At 37.5% G+C, this 17,788-nt stretch overlaps 4 protein-coding genes and 1 pseudogene across 11 annotated transcripts; 2 read left to right on the top strand and 3 right to left on the bottom strand.

Annotated features, from left to right (window-relative positions):
* Window positions 1-84: 84 nt before the first annotated feature.
* Window positions 85-4,206, bottom strand: LOC104770423 (LRR receptor-like serine/threonine-protein kinase EFR). 2 transcript variants are annotated; one of them, XM_087504875.1, is made up of 3 exons: window positions 4,102-4,206; window positions 861-3,484; window positions 85-772 (listed from the first exon to the last, which is right to left on the bottom strand). In XM_087504875.1, exons 2-3 carry the CDS (start codon window positions 3,463-3,465, stop codon window positions 375-377), a joined length of 3,003 nt encoding a protein of 1,000 aa, XP_087361001.1. In that variant the 5' UTR covers window positions 3,466-3,484; window positions 4,102-4,206; the 3' UTR covers window positions 85-374. The 2 variants fall into 2 exon arrangements, with proteins under 2 accessions (XP_087361001.1, XP_010493153.1); XM_010494851.3 differs by lacking the exon at window positions 4,102-4,206 and having other exon boundaries at window positions 861-3,651.
* Window positions 4,207-4,614: 408 nt separating this feature from the next.
* On the bottom strand, window positions 4,615-8,828 carry LOC104770422 (LRR receptor-like serine/threonine-protein kinase EFR). Of its 6 annotated transcripts, none has more exons than XM_087503383.1 (4): window positions 8,455-8,654; window positions 8,048-8,332; window positions 5,257-7,907; window positions 4,615-5,168 (listed from the first exon to the last, which is right to left on the bottom strand). In XM_087503383.1, the coding sequence occupies exons 3-4, from the start codon at window positions 7,865-7,867 to the stop codon at window positions 4,771-4,773; spliced, it is 3,009 nt and encodes a 1,002-aa protein (XP_087359509.1). In that variant the 5' UTR covers window positions 7,868-7,907; window positions 8,048-8,332; window positions 8,455-8,654; the 3' UTR covers window positions 4,615-4,770. The 6 variants fall into 6 exon arrangements, with proteins under 6 accessions (XP_087359509.1, XP_087359508.1, XP_087359505.1 ...); XM_087503382.1 differs by having other exon boundaries at window positions 8,000-8,332; window positions 8,455-8,651; XM_087503379.1 differs by lacking the exon at window positions 8,048-8,332 and having other exon boundaries at window positions 8,455-8,828.
* A 450-nt stretch (window positions 8,829-9,278) lies between these two features.
* LOC104772401 (myosin-17-like) lies at window positions 9,279-12,207 on the top strand. The gene is made up of 14 exons (XM_019241843.2): window positions 9,279-9,413; window positions 9,675-9,713; window positions 9,818-9,886; window positions 9,970-10,140; window positions 10,258-10,362; window positions 10,450-10,551; window positions 10,657-10,758; window positions 10,870-10,940; window positions 11,038-11,137; window positions 11,228-11,284; window positions 11,382-11,438; window positions 11,526-11,606; window positions 11,689-11,768; window positions 11,852-12,207. Exons 2-14 carry the CDS (start codon window positions 9,678-9,680, stop codon window positions 11,982-11,984), a joined length of 1,164 nt encoding a protein of 387 aa, XP_019097388.1. The 5' UTR covers window positions 9,279-9,413; window positions 9,675-9,677; the 3' UTR covers window positions 11,985-12,207.
* An 868-nt stretch (window positions 12,208-13,075) lies between these two features.
* On the top strand, window positions 13,076-15,789 carry LOC104772400 (myosin-17). The gene is given in 9 exon segments (XM_087504876.1): window positions 13,076-13,126; window positions 13,258-13,434; window positions 13,571-13,801; window positions 13,847-14,035; window positions 14,105-14,281; window positions 14,318-14,413; window positions 14,489-14,587; window positions 15,580-15,624; window positions 15,626-15,789. Coding segments are annotated over 9 exon segments (1,164 nt in total). The 3' UTR covers window positions 15,725-15,789.
* A 183-nt stretch (window positions 15,790-15,972) lies between these two features.
* LOC104772399 (putative MOB kinase activator-like 2B) lies at window positions 15,973-17,293 on the bottom strand (annotated as a pseudogene). The gene is made up of 6 exons (XR_015593788.1): window positions 17,205-17,293; window positions 17,022-17,127; window positions 16,835-16,925; window positions 16,609-16,736; window positions 16,342-16,511; window positions 15,973-16,234 (listed from the first exon to the last, which is right to left on the bottom strand). The product of XR_015593788.1 is annotated as a putative MOB kinase activator-like 2B (transcript).
* Between the last annotated feature and the right edge of the window lie 495 nt (window positions 17,294-17,788).

The following is a 17,788-nucleotide window of genomic DNA, read 5'->3' as shown; positions in this document are numbered from 1 at the left end:
ACATTGGGTACTCGGTCCAAATGTCCGATGATGTGCTTTGTCTCGTTATGAGTGCACTTTTTCAATAACAACTTTTGCTCAAACTTTATGGGCACAGACACAGAGAATTATATTGTGTTTTAAAACGAAAAAGGATATTCTGCAACCATATCTATGTGGTCATAATCATTTTCACCTACAACAAAAAAAAGGATTAAAAGTGATTTAAGGCTACAACAGAGCTAGATTACCAACGTTCTCTATTCCCTTGATATATATACTAATAAGTAGTCTCTCCACCCAACATTGTTCTGTGTCGATGAAGCAGAAGCAGATACACATTCGCTGTTGTCCATAAGTAGCTGCGAAGGTGATTGTGACGTCCTCGCTTTGGTCTACATTGTATTCATGTCCGCATTTAGCATCCATTCCTGAGGAGAGCTTTCTGGAGCGTCCCGAGGGCTTAGCTCTTTATTAGTTCTCTTGGAACCGAAGAACTTACATCTGATTGAGATTAATTCTTGAACTGCTTCAGCAGTTCTCATCCTATCCCTTGGATACTCTTCAGAACACTTTACTCCCACCTGCAAAACCAGTCTCAACAACTCATCAGTGGCGTTGTTTCCTCCACTGCTTGTGCAACCCGACAATATTGACTTCGTGTAGCTTCGGAGGTTATAATCGCCTGCAAATGATTCATCTGTTGGTTTCTTTCCAGTAAACATCTCCAAAAGTAGAATTCCAAAGCTGTACACATCTCCTTGTATTGATGGTTGGACTCCCATTCCATATTCTGCACATAATTCAAAGAAACAACAGAGACAATGAGTTGGGATAATTCTCAGTTAAACAATACTTTTTGCACATAGATGTTTAATTACCTGGTGCCGCATAGCCAATGGTGCCTCTGACACCAGCAGAACTAAACTTGTCAAGAAAAGATTCTCGATCGTATTTATAGAGGAGCCGAGCCAAACCAAAGTCACTAACATGAGCAGTCAGATCACCGTCTAAAAGAACGTTGCTTGGCTTAACATCACAGTGAGCGACAGGGTCATGACAATGAACGTGCAGATACTCCAATGCGGAAGCCACATCTATTGCTATGTTGAGTTTCTCTGCAAGTGTTAAGGATGTCGAGTGATCTTCTCCCCTTTCCACATCTTCTGACTGCAGCCACATATCCAGACTTCCTTTTGGCATGAACTCATAGACCAGAGCTCTAAATTCATTGCCCTTGGAATCGAGGCTTGAACAAACTGTTATCAGTCTAACAAGGTTACGATGCCGTACACCCTTGAAGGTCTCACATTCCGCCATAAAGCTTTTAGTTGCTCCATGCTTTAGCAGGTTCAGAACTTTAACAGCGACGAGTTTATTCTCAACGCCAAGAAATCCTTTAAAAACATTACCGAAGTTGCCTGAACCAATCAGATTGGTTGGAGAGAAGCCACTTGTTGCACTGTAAAGCTCTTCATAACTTACCTTCTCATGGAACATCCCCAACGTAGTAGAATCAGGTTGGTTACTATCACTGGCATTATCCTTCTTTCTCCTCTTCATAAACCAACACAAATAAGCCACAATTATGATTAGCAAAAGTGAAGCTATACCCAGACCAATACCACAGGCAACTTTCTTTCCAATCGAGAGAGGCTTTCTCTTCCTTGGTGATGCCTGCACAGTGCATGGCTTTAGTTGCATTTCTATGACGCCTCCGCATAGATTTTCGTTTCCAAAAACAGAAACTGTTGAAGCATTTCGAAACACTCCTATCGTTGGCACCCTTCCCTCGAACTTATTCATAGAAAGATTCAGATTTTGCAGCAAAGGAAGGTTAGCCAGATATCGAGGTATGCGGCCAGAGAAATTGTTGTTGGAGAAGTCAACCTTTTTTAGGCTTACCAACCGGCTTATATCTGGAATGGCTCCATCAAACGAATTTCCTTGCATATAGAGAAATTCCAACGAGAGACAACCACCTATAGCTTTTGGGATCTGTCCTGATAATTTGCTGTTCGAAGCACCTAGTCCAACAAGAAGTTTTAACTTTCCAACCTCTTCCGGAAAAGAGCCGGTCAACAAATTGTCAGAAAAATCTATATAAGCGAGAGACGGAATCTTCAGTATTTCCTGAGGTATACTCCCATTCAACCTGTTTGCATCAAGCCATAGGTCTAACAAGTATCGACAACGTCCAAGACTCTGAGGGATTTTTCCGTGGAAACTATTGTTATTCAAATGGAGCTTTTGCAACTGAGACATGTTGCCAAAATAAGATGGTATTTCCCCTGAAATTGCATTTGAATACAGATCCACCACCTGCAATTTCAAAAGCTTCCCGAAAGAGACTGGCAGTCCTCCTGTCAAAAAATTTGTTTCTAAACTGAGTTCTTGCAGGCTTTCAAGATTCCCGATGTCACTAGGAATGGTCCCAGAGATAAGATTTCCTCCAAGGGACAGACTAGTCAACTTGGTGGACATATTGGATATGGAGGCAGGCAGCTCACCTCCAAGTCTATTGTAACCAACATCTAAATGCTCTAACTGAGTGCAGTTCGCCAATGCGCCAATAAATTCAAGATCACTGAACGTATTATTTCCCAGTGAGTTGTTACGAATCCCTAACCACGACAGATTACGTAATTTTCCAAAGCTCAGAGGGATACTTCCTGTCAGGTAATTAGATGATATATCAAACTTTTCAAGGCTTGAGATATTGGTAAGTGTTATGGGAATAGCTCCAGTGAACTGATTCGTTCCCAAAATAAGCCTTCTTAGATTTGGTAGAAGATCGCCAAAGTCAGGCCTAAGGTTACCCGAAAAGAAATTTTCAGCTAGAGATAGATACTCAAGCGAGGAGATGTTGTACAGTGCAGGAGGAAAACCACCAGAAAAACTATTCAGTGATATTTGGAAATATACCATTTGAGTCAATCTAGCTACTTCGTCTGGAATCTCTCCTTCCATATGGTTATATGCAAAGTTAAGTTTCAGGAGTGACGTCAAGTTTCCTAAAGATGCCGGAAAATGTCCCGTAAGGTTGTTTATACTAAGATCCAGTATGGCAAGCTTCGAAAGTGAACCTAGTTCTGAAGGAACGCCATGTCCTAGATGGTTTGACGATAAATCAAGGGTTGACAGTCTAGAGCAGCTAGAAAGACTAGGAGGAATCCTACCTTCGAGAAGATTAAAGCTCATGTTCAAGTATTGGAGCCTAAATAGCATTCCAACCTCCTGAGGGATGGTACTTCCAAAAGAGTTGTCTGAAAGATTAAGTAACCTGAGAAAGGTGAGATTACCAATGGAAGGTGAGATTGCACCGGCCAATTTGAATCCTCCAAGGTTCAGAGTTATAACTCTTTCTTGCTTGCGGCCACATGTGACCCCAATCCAATTGCAAAACGGGGAGGAGTGATTCCATGAGACCAAGACCTCTCTCTTGTTATCAGAAACTTGAGACTTTAACTCAAGCAAAGCTTTCATGTCAGTCTCATTTGAAAACCTGGCTTCAGCAAAGAACACGCTGCAAAGTTGAAGAAACAAGATAGTAGCATGGAAAGCAAGTGAAAGAGACAGCTTCATGTCGCTTATACAAAGATAAAGAAAGGTTTTGCTTATCTTAAAATCAGAAAATGAAAGGCATTTTAAGGTAAGAAAAATCCAAAATACGATTCCATTACTGTCGTGGGTGGGTGGGGCTAGTAAATGCGGTCCAAAACTGAAACTCATTTAAAATGGTCACAAAATCAAAACAAAGTGCGTGGACTTCTACTTTTCATTTTTCAACAGTCAAACTTATTAAGGTGTGTGTGTGTGGTGTGTGTGTGTGTGTGTGTAAACAGAGTAAAAGCTAATTCCAAGTTTGGATTTTTCGAAGTGAATTCAAAGACACTTGATAGAAAACTCTCGTTTGGACAGAGTAGAGACAAAGCATTTCCAAAAACAAAACACATTGGCCGACAACATAGACAACCTCTTGTGATATTAAATATAATCTTGTGTCAATCTAAACATTTATTTTGACAATCATCGCTTCAAAAAGTTTGGATTTTTTCGAAAAACAAATACATCTACGAAAGCGTTGTACATGGAAACAAAAAAAAAAGAGAGGATTTTTACTTAACGATTTTGAGTTTCCTGTATCGGTGCGTTCTCACGGCGACGTCGTCGATCAGTTCTTGTGTTCTAAATTAAACAGAGTTACATATTTTGTCTAACGCCATCGGTTTCTGCAAAATGAGCTCATATTGGGATTTCCTTTGAGTATATGCGCGTCAGTGTGACGATAACAAAGCGTTAGTGTGACAATAACAAAACGGCAAGTAAAAAAAAAAACAGCTTGTAGTTTTTTGAAGTGTTATGTGACTTTCTTTGCTCAAGTTGTTTCTCCACTCACTCTTATCAACTCTCTCAAAATTGTGATAATTAGTGACGAATCTGTTTCTGACTCCAAAACTAATCATTGCAAGATATCATTAATCAGAAGCGTTTTTTCCACTAAAGACAAGCATTGACTTTGTCCCTATGCAAACATTGACCTTGGGACACAGATTTAATAGTTCAAGAAACTCATGTACACAAAGAAAGAGTAAGTAGTGAAAATGATTATAAAAACTACAAAAGAGATATGAGTAGATTATAAAATGTTCTTTATTGATATAAGAAAATGGCTTAGCATTCTTGCAATCGCAATAGTCTTTATGTTTTGAATGAAGCAGAAGCAGATACACATTCACTGTTTCACCATAAGTAGTTATGAAGGTGATTGTGATGTCATCATTTTGGGGTCTAGATTGTATGCACGTCAGCATTTAATATCCATTCCTGAGGATAACTATGCACAACATCCTGAGGACTCAGCTCGGTGGTAGTCATCTCAGAACGGAAGAACTTAGATCTGATTGAGATTAATTCACGTACTGCTTCAGCCATTTGCATCCTATCCCTTGGACATTCTTCAGAACACCTTATTCCCAATTGCAAAACAAGTCTCAACCATTCATCAATGGCGTTGCCGCCTCCACTGCTTGTGTAACCGGACAATACTGACTTCGTGTAGCTGTGGAGGTTATAATCGCCTGCAAATGATTCATCTGTCGGTTTCTTTCCTGTAAACATCTCCAAAAGTAGAATTCCAAAGCTGTACACATCTCCTTGTATTGATGGTTGGCCTCCCATTCCATATTCTGCACACATATTTCAAAGAAACAACAGACACTGAGGTTGGATAATACATAGTTAAACAATACTTTTTGCATATAGATGTCTACTAACCTGGTGCGGCATAGCCAATAGTGCCTCTGACACCGCCAGAACTAAACTTGTTCAGAAAGGATTCTCGATCAAACTTATACAAGAGCCGAGCCAAACCAAAGTCACCAACATGAGCAGTCAGATCATCGTCTAGAAGGACATTGCTTGGCTTAACATCACAGTGAGCTACAGGGTCATGACAATGAACGTGCAGATACTCCAAAGCGGAAGCCACATCTATTGCAATGTTGAGTTTCTCTGCAAGTGTTAAGGATCTCGACTGATCGTCTCCCCTTTCCACATCTTCTGGCGGCAGCCACATATCCAGACTTCCTTTTGGCATGAATTCATAGACCAGAGCTCTGAATTCATTTCCCTTGGAATCGAGGCTTGAACAAACTGTTATCAGTCTAACAAGGTTACGATGCCGTACACCTTTTAAGGTCTCACATTCCGCCATAAAGCTTTTAGTTGCTCCATGCTTCAAGAGGTTCAGAACTTTAACAGCGACGAGTTTATTCTCAAGGCCAAGATATCCTTTAAAAACATTACCAAAATTGCCTGAACCAATCAGATTGGTTGAAGAGAAGCCATTTGTTGCACTATCAAGCTCTTCATAACTTACCTTTTCATGGAACATCCCCAAAGTTTTAGAATCAGGTTGGTTACTATCACTGGCATTCTTCTTCTTTCTCCTCTTCATGAACCAACACAGAGAAGCCAAAATTATGATTAACAAAAGCGAAACTATACCTATACCAACACCAATACCACTGACAAATTTCTTTCTAAGTAAAAGAGGCTTTTTCTTCCTTGGTGGTGCTTGCAAAATGCATGGTTTTAGTTGCATTTCTCTGACGCCTCCGCATAGATTTTTGTTTCCAAAAACAGAAACTGCTGTAGCATTTCGAAACACTCCTGTCGTTGGCACACTTCCCTCGAACTTATTCATAGAAAGATTTAGATTTCGCAGCAAATGAAAATTGGCTAGATATTGAGGAATGCAGCCAGAGAAATTGTTGTTGGAGAAGTCAACAATTTTTAGGCTTACCAACCGGCTTATATCTGGAATGGCACCATCAAACGAATTTCCTTCCATATAGAGAAATTCCAACGAGAGACAATCCTCTATGCTCTGTGGCATCTGTCCTGATAGTTTGTTGTTCGAAGCACCTAGTCCAACAAGAAGTTTTAACTTTCCAACCTCTTCCGGAAAAGAGCCGGTCAACAAATTGTCTGACAAATCAATGTAGGCGAGAGATGGAATTTGCAGTATTTCCTGAGGTATACTCCCATTCAACCTATTTGCATCAAGCCATAGGTCTAGCAAGTATCGACAACGTCCAAGACTCTGAGGGATTTTTCCGTGGAAACTATTGTTATTCAAATGGAGCTTTTGCAACTGAGTCATGCTGCCAAAATAAGATGGTATTTCCCCTGATATTGCATTTGAATACAGATCCACCACCTGCAATTTCAAAAGCTTACCGAAAGAGTCTGGCAGTCCTCCTGTCAAAAAATTTGTTTCTAAACTGAGTTCTTGCAGGCTTTCAAGATTCCCGATGTCACTTGGAATGGTCCCAGAGATAAGATTTCCTCCAAGGGACAGACTAGTCAACTTGGTGGACAGACTGGATATGGAGGCAGGCAGCTCACCTCCAAGTCTATTGTCCCCAACATCTAAGAACTCTAATTGAGTGCAGTTCGCCAATGCAGCAATAAATTCAAGACCACTGAAAGAGTTATTCCCCAGAGCGTTATTACTCATCCCTAACCACCACAGATTACTTAATTTTCCAAAGGACAAAGGGATACTTCCTGTCAGGTAATTATATGAGATATGAAACCTTCCAAGGCTTGAGATATTGCCAAGTGTTAAGGGAATAGCTCCGGTAAACTGATTTTCTCCTAAAAGAAGTATACTTAGGTTTGGTAGAAGATCACCAAAATCATCCCTAAGATTACCCGAAAACCTATTGGTGGCTAGGGATAAATACACAAGTGAGGAGATGTTGTACAATGCAGGAGGAAAAACACCTGAAAATTGATTCACTGCTGCTTGGAAGTACACCATTTGGGTCAATCTAGCGACATCATCTGGAATCTCCCCATCCATATGGTTATATGCAAAGTCAAGTTCCTGGAGTGATGTCAAGTTTCCTAACGATAAGTGGAATTGTCCCGTAAGGTTGTTTTGCTCCAGAAACAGAATGACAAGCTTAGAAAGTGAACCAAGTTCTGAGGGAATGTTATGTCCAAGCTGGTTTGACGACAAATCAAGGTTCAACAGTCTAGAGCAGTTAGAAAGACTAGGCGGAATCCTTCCTTGGAGAAGATTATAGCTCATGTTCAAGTACTGAAGCCTATGTAGCATTCCCACCTCTTGAGGGATGGTACTTCCAAAAGAGTTGTCCCCAAGATTAAGTAATCTGAGAAAAGAGAGATTACCAATGGAGGGTGAGATGGTACCGGCCAACTTGAATCCACCAAGGTCCAGACTTATAACTCTTCTTTCTTTGCGGCCACATAAGACCCCAATCCAATTGCAATATGAGGAGGAGTGATTCCATGAGGACAAGACCTCTCTCTTGTTTTCAGAAACTTGAGACTTGAACTCAAGCAAAGCTTTCATGTCAGTCTCATTTGAAAACCTGAACTGACCAAAGACCACGCTGCAAAAATGAAGTAACAAGATAGTAGCATTGAAAGCAAGTGAAAGCTTCATCTTAGCTTATACAAAGGTAAAGAAGGGTTCTGCTTCTACCTTAAAACCAGAAAATGAAAGGAATTTTAAGGTAAAGAAGAAGCAAACCCGAAAACGTGATCCCATTACAGTCGTGGGGGCAAAATTAAATGCGGTCCAAACTCATTGACAATGGTGACAAACGTTGAATATATTGAGATATCTTTTACTTTTCAACAGTGAAGGCCATACCAACTTATTAACGTGTGTGTGAGTAAAACAGAGTATAAAGCCAAAGTATTTCCACGAAAGAGCACAAATTGGCCGACATACATACACAACCCTCTTGTCATCTTCGTTAAAGTCTTTGTGTCAATCATCTTCTCAAACTTTTATTTTGACATATCATAATTCCTGGTTAATAATAAGACATTTTGATAGAGACTCTCATCCAAGAAAAATGCAACCTTTACTTGTTGTTGTAAACTTGTGCAAGTAAATAGAAATAAAAAGATGATTTTTTCTTTTTTTGTTACCTACAATTTCGAGTTTTCCTGGGTCGGCTCGTTCTCGCATTCAATAGCTGTGTCATAAACCTCTGTAAAGAGCGTCCGATAATTTGAGGAAAGCCTTAGTTTCTTGCAAAATCAACTCAGATTGGATCTTCCGGCGCGCCATGATCAGAAGAATTTGTAGAAATCTGATGAGTGAGTTTGGAACTTCGAAGGTGTGCGTCACATTGACGGTAGAAAATTGTGGTGTTTATGATTGACTAAAACGCCGAGTAGTTCTTCTTCGAAAGGAGACAAAGTAAAGACTACTTGTAGTTTTTGTTATCTCACATGAGAAAACGGGTTTTTAACAATACTATTCCTAAAAGATTTTTGTATTATTTTTTCATATTTAAAACAGTCATTAAAATATTTAGAATCCTACTTTTAAATTTCCAAATAAATAGTAATGAAATTCTCTTCTTCTTTTTTTTTTTCTTCTTATCATTAACAAACATTATTTGCCTTTAAATCTGGATAGCACTGATGACAACAGCACTAATACAAACATTTTAGTTATATACTTATATGTCAAGATCCATATCATTTCATTTATATAACTTTAAAAAAGATATTAAAAAGTATAATAAGATAGTGCACCAAAATCTGACTGATTATATCACACATTAAATTTTTTTAAAGATATTTTGTATTATAAAAGGTAACTTATCCAAGCTACAGCTTACAAATTTGATAAATATATGTGTCTATATATGATGTAAATGAATTATTAAATTTTAAAAAATTATTCAATTTCATTTGGAGTGTATCTATAATGATATTTAGTCCTTTTTCCTACAAAATTTCATGTTTTTTTCTTTATTTGCAATTAAAAAAAAACAATCTAAATTTGGATCCTGAACATTTGTATAAATGGATACATATCGAAACCATCGTTCTTAATTGACCGTATCATTCATACATTACTAGCTTCGGCCATTGAAGTAAGTTGTTTCTTCGTTGTTTCATTGTTCACAAGCCATTTAACATGTTAAGAAGAATTTATGAACTAGCAGTTTGTTCATGTTTGTTAATCTTAGCCAGTTTTCATTGTCTGGTAACTTTCGTTTTGTTTACAAGTTTTGATGCTACAGAGAGGCTCTAACAACTTTTTTCTTCTTTCTAATACATATGAATTACAATAATTTTTTTCTGATTAAATTGATGATGAGACCCTGGACACTTATGGTTTATAAATGTCACAGGACATGGATCCTTTTACTGAGGCTGATACTGTTATTCAGGTCATTACGTACTAATTATCCACTTAATTAAACTGCGCTATTCTTGGTTACTTAACTGAGAAAATAAAAAAAACCATGATTCGTCATGCTCAAAATTGAATCAGGCTACACGAGACACTGGAGCCCTTAGAGAACGGGAGGCTACAAAGAAAACTATTGAAGAAACATTTCCTGTCAGTAATGAGACACTCTAGTATTGGTAGAGTATATACTAAAAAATATTTATTCATATAATTTTATCTTTGGTGTGAATCAGGAAAACCAGGAAGTACTAGTGAAATTCATCTCACAAAACCTTGGATATGATGGAGGCAAGCCTGTTGCTGCATATGTCATTTACAAATGTCTCATCCGCTGGAGATCATTTGAAGACAAAAGAACCAACATCTTTAACCGTATTGTTCAAATGATTGCTTCGGCCATTGAAGTACTAAGCTGGTTCTTTCTTGTTTCATGGTTACCTATAACATATTTCTAAAACCCCGAACGTTGATAAGATTTTAGAATACTTAAACATGTTGAAGTAAGTTGTCTTTCGTTACAGGTCCCAGATAATAACGAGGTTTTGGCGTATTGGTTATCTAATTTAGCCACGTTGTTTTTCCTACTGCGACGCATGTCCACAAATGCTACAACACCAGTGTCCGGAGTAAGAAGCTGCAAATCATTCTTTCTTTTTAATCTGCCTTAACGGGTGTTATCCTCAGTTGTGTCTTGTGTCTTACAATCCAAATAGGGATTCCAGCAGAAGCTTATTGTATTCATCGAGAGGATATATGGAATGATCAGAGATAATCTAGAGAAAGAGATCCTTCCTCTCCTTGAGTTGTGTATCCAGGTTACTTATCTATTGATCTTTTGTGTTTATATATAGCTAGCTTTAATTATTGATCCGCCTATATACTTTTATCGATTAATTTATCAGACTTAGTGGATAACACAGAAACCAGGGACGATAGAAGAAAACACACAACCTCTAGTTCCTCACTGGCTTAGTATTGTGGAAAGCCTAAACAGTTACCTGAATCTAATGAAAGCAAACAATGTGAGTCTGATGATCCATTAGAAAAAGAAAAAAAGAACAAGAGTAAAACTTCACGTTTTGGGTTTCCAATTTGAGACAATCTATTGAGCAATGATGATTTACATGATTCAGGTTCCACCTTTTTTAGTTAGCAAAATATTCACACAAGTATTCAGCTTCATCAATGTTCAACTTTTTAACAGGCATGCTCACTTGTAATCAGTCCTCTTTGTCTCTTTCTTTTAACTCAGTTTTCTTTCTTGGTTGACTCAAAGATCGGTAATAAATTAACTTGTGTAGTTTTCTTCTACGTCGTGAGTGTTGCTCATTAAGCCATGGGGAGTACGTTGAAGCAGGTTTGGCTGAACTGAACAAATGGTGTGTAGAGGCGACCGATGAAGTAAGCCACAAGCTAAGTTTGCCACACTTTTGCCTCTAATCCACATGTTCATCCCAAAAAATGACTTATCGTTTCAATTTATAATTACAGTATGCTGGCTTAGCTTGGGACGAGTTGAGGCATATCAGGCAGGCTGTTGGTTTCTTGGTGAAATTCTTAGTTTATGCTATATATGTTACTCCTTATATGCTTCCATTACATTGTTTGCTTATGTAAACTAATAACTTTTTGGCTCTCTGTTTAGGTCATTCGTGAAAAGCCGAAAATGACCTTAGAAGAAGTAACAAGAGAACTCTGTCCGGTATTTAGCCTCGCTCTTCTACTAGGTTAAATCCGTCTCTTACTAACTACTGAAAATTGTAAGTTGTTTTTTTTTTTCTTGTTTCAGATGCTAAGTATACTGCACTTATACAGAATCAGCACAATGTATTGGGATGGCAAATATGGCACTTGGAGTGTTTCTTCAGATGTATGTTTCACTTTTACATAACTAAGCTTTGTTTTTCCCCTAGATAATGTTATTGACTATGTTTTTTTCCAAAACTGAATAGTTTGTTACAAATATGAGGGCTATGATTCCAGAGGACTGGAATCCCGTAACCAGTCCCTTCCTTTTGGACAATGACTCGAGGTAACTTAAGCTTATTTTGTGGTAAAATCTCTTTGTACCCTTGTCATTACTCAACTAACGTGAGGGAATCAATCAAAACACAGCATTCCATTCACTGTGGAGGATATGTCAAAGTCTATGGAACAAGTGGATGTAAACTACTCTGAAGCCCCTCCTCATTTGATCAACGACGATTTTGATCAGCTTCTTTACTCACTCGGGCAGAAAGTGGCATAGGAGTGTTTGATGTAGTACTCTTGCCCTAAAGCGTGTATTCATTCTTCCTTTTTCCGGGACGGATTCTGTTTTAGTTCTTCAATTGCTGGTTTGAGTGTTTAATTTGTTGCAATAATGGAACTATGGTTTGTTTTAAATTTTTAATTTGATGTCTGATACTAAAAAAAACACCTAAATCTTTGGAAACGAATTTTGAGTCTATTCTCATCTTAAGCTCCAAGTATCTTCATCGATTTGTGGTACGATTGACATCATATTGGATCTCCCCCTAACATCTATATCCATAGTTTGTTGTATCAAACACCACACCTGCCTTGAAATGAAATGGATATGGTTCTTTTTAGTTTTCCATTTTACCGCAAGATCATGCATATGGTATTGAAGAAGAATTATTCAACAAATGTTTTGCTACCAATGGTAAATGTAAAGAAACCAAAGAGAACACACGATTAGTGGTTGGTTACACAACCAAATTTTCTTTACTATAGGAAAATTAGTTTCAAGTATCACAAATAAACAGCAAGTAGTTCTTCACCGGAGGATAAAACAGCATGTAGTTTTTGAGCAATTAAGTCAACAAGTGTTACGCCTCTTCTTCTTCAAATTTTTACTGTTAACATTACATCAACGCATTTTGTAAAATCGCAAGTAATTACATAATTTATCAACTCGTTAAGGATGTTAATTTGTGGACATCTGGAAACCCATTAAGCCTTACTAGACCAAAACTTTAGTGCCCTAAGCCCAATAAAAAAAATAACTCACGAGTATGAATGAGTACTTCAAGTCAGTATTTCAAAACCCCTAGTCCCTAAATCGACGATTCACCTGGCCATCTCCAATCTCGATTACTATTTTCTTTCACTGTTGAACTCGGTCTTGTATCAAACCCTTGAAGTGCTGATATGAAGATGAAGGTACATAAATTTGAAAGTTGCTTTGTTTCAGCAGTGTCTTTTGTTTATACTCTAATTGCTCATGCTTTTAAACTAGCATGGCTGTGTCATTGATCAGGAAAACAATGCTTTTACCTGCCTGCCTACTACATATAAATTATTTTTCTTCTTTCTGATTGAATTATCAAGTTTATAATGTCACAGGACATGGATCCTTTTACCGAGGCTATTGCTACGAGTGTTCAGGTCATTACTAAGTACCCTCTTAATTAATTAGCGTCATTCTTGTTTATCTAACTGAGATACTAAGAGACCATATGGATCGTCAATGTGCCAAAAAGAATAAAAAAAATCTTTCGAATATGCAAAAAAAATAGGAGGCTTTGAACGCAATGTGGTTGCGAGTTGAAGAAGCAAATGCTGATGTGATTAGAGAATGGGAGGCTGAAAGGAAAGCTATTGAAGAAGCACCTCGAGTCAGTAACGACACTCCGGTATTGGTTGAGTATACTGAAAGAATCAAATCATTATCATTAGAGGTGGAGGTTCTAAAGGTATGTGTAACGTTAACTCATTACTTCGATCATCCTTTCTGTATTCACTATCAAAAGTTTTTGTAGGATTTTTATGTTGATTAGGCTCTCAATATCGTGAAGTGTATATGTTAGTTTAAAACATATTTTATCACAGGCTTCGCTTCAGTCTGAACGACAAGCTGCACAAGACTTGAGAAAAGCTTTCTCCCAGGCAGAGGCTAAAAATTCAGAGCTTGCCACAAAACTTGAAAATGTTACGAGAAGAGTGGATCAGCTATGTGATTCGGTACTCTCAAGTAGCCTTGAGCTCTGTGCTAGTATATAACATTGCTATGTCACCACCCGGGTCAACAAAGAATTAAGACATAACTTTTCATGTACTTTTGTCTGAGTATTGCACTCTGTTGTTATCATGGTGTTTTTCGTTTAGGAAAACCAGGAAGTACTTGCCAAAAGCATCTCACAAAACCTTGGATATGAGGGAGGCAAGCCTGTTGCTGCATATATCATTTACAAATGTCTTCTTCACTGGAGATCATTTGAAGTCGAAAGAACCATCATCTTTAAACGTATCGTGCAAATAATAACTTCCGCCATTCAAGTAATTAAGATGATTTTTGTTTATTTTTTGTTTCTTGCTTCATTGTTTAGATACTATTTGAACATGTTGTAACGTTGAATAATACAGGTCCCGGATGATAATAATGTTTTGGCGTATTGGTTATCTAATTCAGCCACGCTCTTTTGTCTACTGAAACGCACGTTCACAAGTGCTACAATAACGCCATCGTCCAGAGTAAAGAAGCTGCAAATCCTTTCTCTTTCTTTTTTTGTTTTTTGTATCTGCCTTAATGTGCCAGCCTCAGTTCTGTCTTGAATGTCTTCTTTACAATTCAAATAGGGATTCAAGCAGCAGCTTATTGATTTCATCGAGAAGGTGTATGCAATGATCAGAGATAATCTAAAGAAAGAGATCTTTCCTCTCTTTGAGTTCTGTGTACGGGTAATGTCTTTATTGCTTTTGTGCCCGCCAATCCATTTTTGGTTTATAAGACATGTCCACATGATACAGAAACAAGGGAGATTCGCTAACGCACGAACTCAGGTTTCTCATTGGGAAAGTATTGGGGCAAGCCTAAGCAGTTACCAAGATATAATGAAAGCTAACAATGTGAGTCTGTGGATCCATTAAAAAGAAAGAAAAAAAAATAACAAAAGAGTAAAACTATTTATGAATGATGAATGATGAATGATGATTATATTGTATGTTTACATGATGCAGGTTCCACCATTCAGAAAACTATTTACACAAATATTTGCCTACATCAATGTTCAGCTTTTCAACAGGCATGTCCACTTGTAATCTATCCCTTTTATTCTTTTTTTTTTTTTTTCCTTTTCTCTCAAGCCAATTTGACAAAGAGATTTCTCTGTCATAAACTTGTGCATTATAGCAGGTTTGGCTAAATTAGAGCAATGGTGCATAGACGCTACCGAGGTAAGCCACAATTTCTTCATGCTTTGACTCTTTAACATTTGCATAAACATTTTCACATCTTTTTGGGTTTACTTATTTTATTTTATTACAGTATGCAGGTTCAGCATTGCATGAGTTGAGGCATATCCGGCAGACTGTTGATTTTCTGGTGAAATTCTAAATCTTATTATATATGCCAAATCCTATAATCCTTAAACTTAATTGTTTTGGCTCTATGTTCAGCTCATTCATGCAAAGCCGAAAAAGACCGTAGATGATATAACAAGCAAAATCTGTCCGGTACTTACTTAGTCTCTTCTACTCGGTCAAATGCTCAAATGCTCAAATCTGTCCCTTAGATCGCTATACTTTCATGAAGGGAACAGTAAATTTGTCTTCTTATTTTTTTTTTTCAGGTGCTAAGTGTACAGCAGCTATACAGAATCAGCACAATGTACTGGGATGACAAATATGGCACTCGGAGTGTTTCTTCAGATGTATGTTTCAATTTTACATAACTAAGCTTTAGTCTGTCTTGATATGGTATTAATTGTCTGTGTGGTTTACGAAACCATAAGGTTTTGGAAAAGCTAAGAATCATGTCGAAGTACTCGAACTATGCCATAAGCACCTGTTTCGTTTTGGAAGATGACTCAACTAACGTGAGGGGATGAATCAAAACGCAGCATCCCGTTTAAGGTGGATGATATATCAGAGTCAATGCAACATGTGGATGTAAACGACATTGAACCTTCTCAGTTGATTCGGGAGAACCCAAGTTTCAGCTTCTTACTCACTCGTGAAGAAGGCAGGTCATCAGTTCTGCCCTGAGGAGTGTATTCATTTTTTTTCCGGGATGGATTATGTTTTAGTTATTCATATATTTATTGATTTGGGTGTTGTTGCAATGAAGTCATTAGTCACTGCATGTAGTTTGTTTTGATTGATGTCTGAAGTGCAATCTAGTATTGATTTGAATTGATTGATGTCTGATACTAAATACGTAGCACCCTAGAGCTTTGCAAATGAATTGTGAGAGTCTATTTTCATCTTTGCTTCTCATAATGAAGTGAAAAAGCGGTCCAACGGTATCATTATAGACATAATGATCCTATTTTATTGATTGAAACCCCACAAGGTCATTTAACGTTTGCATTATGCATTACATCAACTCATTTTGTAAAAGCCAAACAAAGAACATACAAGGTCATAAACTTCTTTAGGATGTCCCTTTACGCCCGGCCCTGAAACCATATGAAGAGTTTTCTATGCTTCCAAAATAATATTGATTAGTATTTGAAGAGGAGCCAACTCTTTCTTATTAACCACCAACTGGTACTCCTGCATGTTTCCAAAAAGCGTGCATCATCATTATACAAACTTTTACAATCAATTAAAAGAACATTCCTAAGAAGGCAGCATGATCCAGAGAAGATTCATCAACTTACAGTTATGAAGAGAACAAAATGCTTGAAGCAAGTGTTGAGATGAGCTTCTTCCTTGAGTTTCACAATCGTTCCAAAGTGAGAATGATAGATGTGTGCATATACACGAAACAACTTTTTCGAAATGCACTTCACGACATCCACAAAGTTTGAAGGGAACGGTTCTCCTGAATAGAAAAAAATAAAAATAAAAAAGTGTTACAAACTATAAACCAACTTAAAGATGTTTAAAACTATATATGAATTAGCTTCACAAATAAGTATCAAATATCTTCGGAAAAATGGTTTTGTTATCTATCTGAGTTCGAATCCAATTCAAGACAGACTCAATATATTTAGGGGATGAACCCATTTTATGCCTTTTTCCAGTACGTTCATCTATCCATCTATACTCATATCTGCAAGATCGTAACAATATGCTATACGATCAATTCATCATGTCAAGAAGCTTGGGATTTGATGGATGAGAATATCAAGAATGGTAAAGATAGTTTACCTTCCAGCCTTCATATCTAGGCAAGTGGTGGTTGTGCAGAACTCTTCAAGAGTAGCATATAAACGTCTTATTAGTTTGTAGAAAGCTACAGCTAAAAGAAATTAAAGACACAAAGAAATCAAATTAAGAAGAAATAATCAAAGTTTGGATGAGAGTAATTACAGGTCATAATGTTTTGTGTCTTAACTGTTCAAGGCCAACCACTCGTTGATGTCTGCACCAAGAGGTAGTTCCACGGCTTCTCTGAAATTGTCACACCCAATAGTCACTGTGAAGAGCTCTCGGTCCCGGATCTGAAAACCATAAATTTTGTTAGAATGTTACATCTTTCAAAATGTGATTACAGAGCAATAGTTTAAGCCATACTAACCACCTGGCTCTCAAATGGTTTCTTCCTCTTCATTGGTGGAGATGTCCTCTGTACATTGTTACTGTAAGACAGAAAATATGATCATCCATCATGTTAGAGGAGCTAGCAGGATTATTCACTACAATTCTACTAGTTTGAATGTAAAACACAACACAAGAGTCCGGAGAAATTAAGTTCTGGGGATTATCAGGATTTTGACTTTGTCCCAACAACAACAAGCAAGACAACTTGAGAATACTAAAACACATACAGAGTTTTTACTAATACAAAAACAGAGAGGATAATAGAGAAATGTATTGAAACTTTGCAAGATACCTGCTTTGTAAAGCCAATAAACTCATGTCTGCAGAGAGAGATCGAGTGCGGCAGAGGATGAAACTTGCTGAATAATCAAGGCTTGCTCAACCTAAAAATCGAAGAAGCAATTAAAATCATAATAAGAAAGAATTAAAAATTTAACGTCTAGACTATATAAATGTGTATCATAATACAATTCAAGGACTTGAATGAAAACAGAGACTGAAGGACTAGCAAATTATGTAAGCAAGCAAGTAAGTAAGTAAGTAAGGCTTCTCTTTCTATTC

The sequence above is a fragment of the Camelina sativa genome, chromosome 20, assembly GCF_030686135.1.
Source record: "Camelina sativa cultivar CO46 ecotype springtype chromosome 20, ASM3068613v1".
Classification (NCBI taxonomy): Eukaryota; Viridiplantae; Streptophyta; class Magnoliopsida; order Brassicales; family Brassicaceae; genus Camelina; species Camelina sativa.
This window is presented reverse-complemented; position numbering and strand designations above follow the sequence as displayed.

Bases quoted from the DNA above. Each gene is read 5' to 3' on its own strand.
- LOC104770423 (XM_010494851.3), bottom strand. From the start codon at position 3,564: ATGAAGCTGTCTCTTTCACTTGCTTTCCATGCTACTATCTTGTTTCTT. The intron at 773-860 runs GTAATTAAACAT...AATTATGTGCAG, and splicing joins CATTGGCTATGCGGCACCAG to AATATGGAATGGGAGTCCAA.
- LOC104770422 (XM_087503379.1), bottom strand. From the start codon at position 8,510: ATGACACAGCTATTGAATGCGAGAACGAGCCGACCCAGGAAAACTCGA. The intron at 7,908-8,454 runs GTAACAAAAAAA...TCATTTTTGCAG, and splicing joins AGGAAAACTCGAAATTGTAG to CGTGGTCTTTGGTCAGTTCA. The intron at 5,169-5,256 runs GTTAGTAGACAT...ATATGTGTGCAG, and splicing joins TATTGGCTATGCCGCACCAG to AATATGGAATGGGAGGCCAA.
- LOC104772401 (XM_019241843.2), top strand. From the start codon at position 9,678: ATGGATCCTTTTACTGAGGCTGATACTGTTATTCAG. The intron at 10,759-10,869 runs GTGAGTCTGATG...TACATGATTCAG, and splicing joins ATCTAATGAAAGCAAACAAT to GTTCCACCTTTTTTAGTTAG. The intron at 11,285-11,381 runs GTGAAATTCTTA...CTCTCTGTTTAG, and splicing joins GGCAGGCTGTTGGTTTCTTG to GTCATTCGTGAAAAGCCGAA.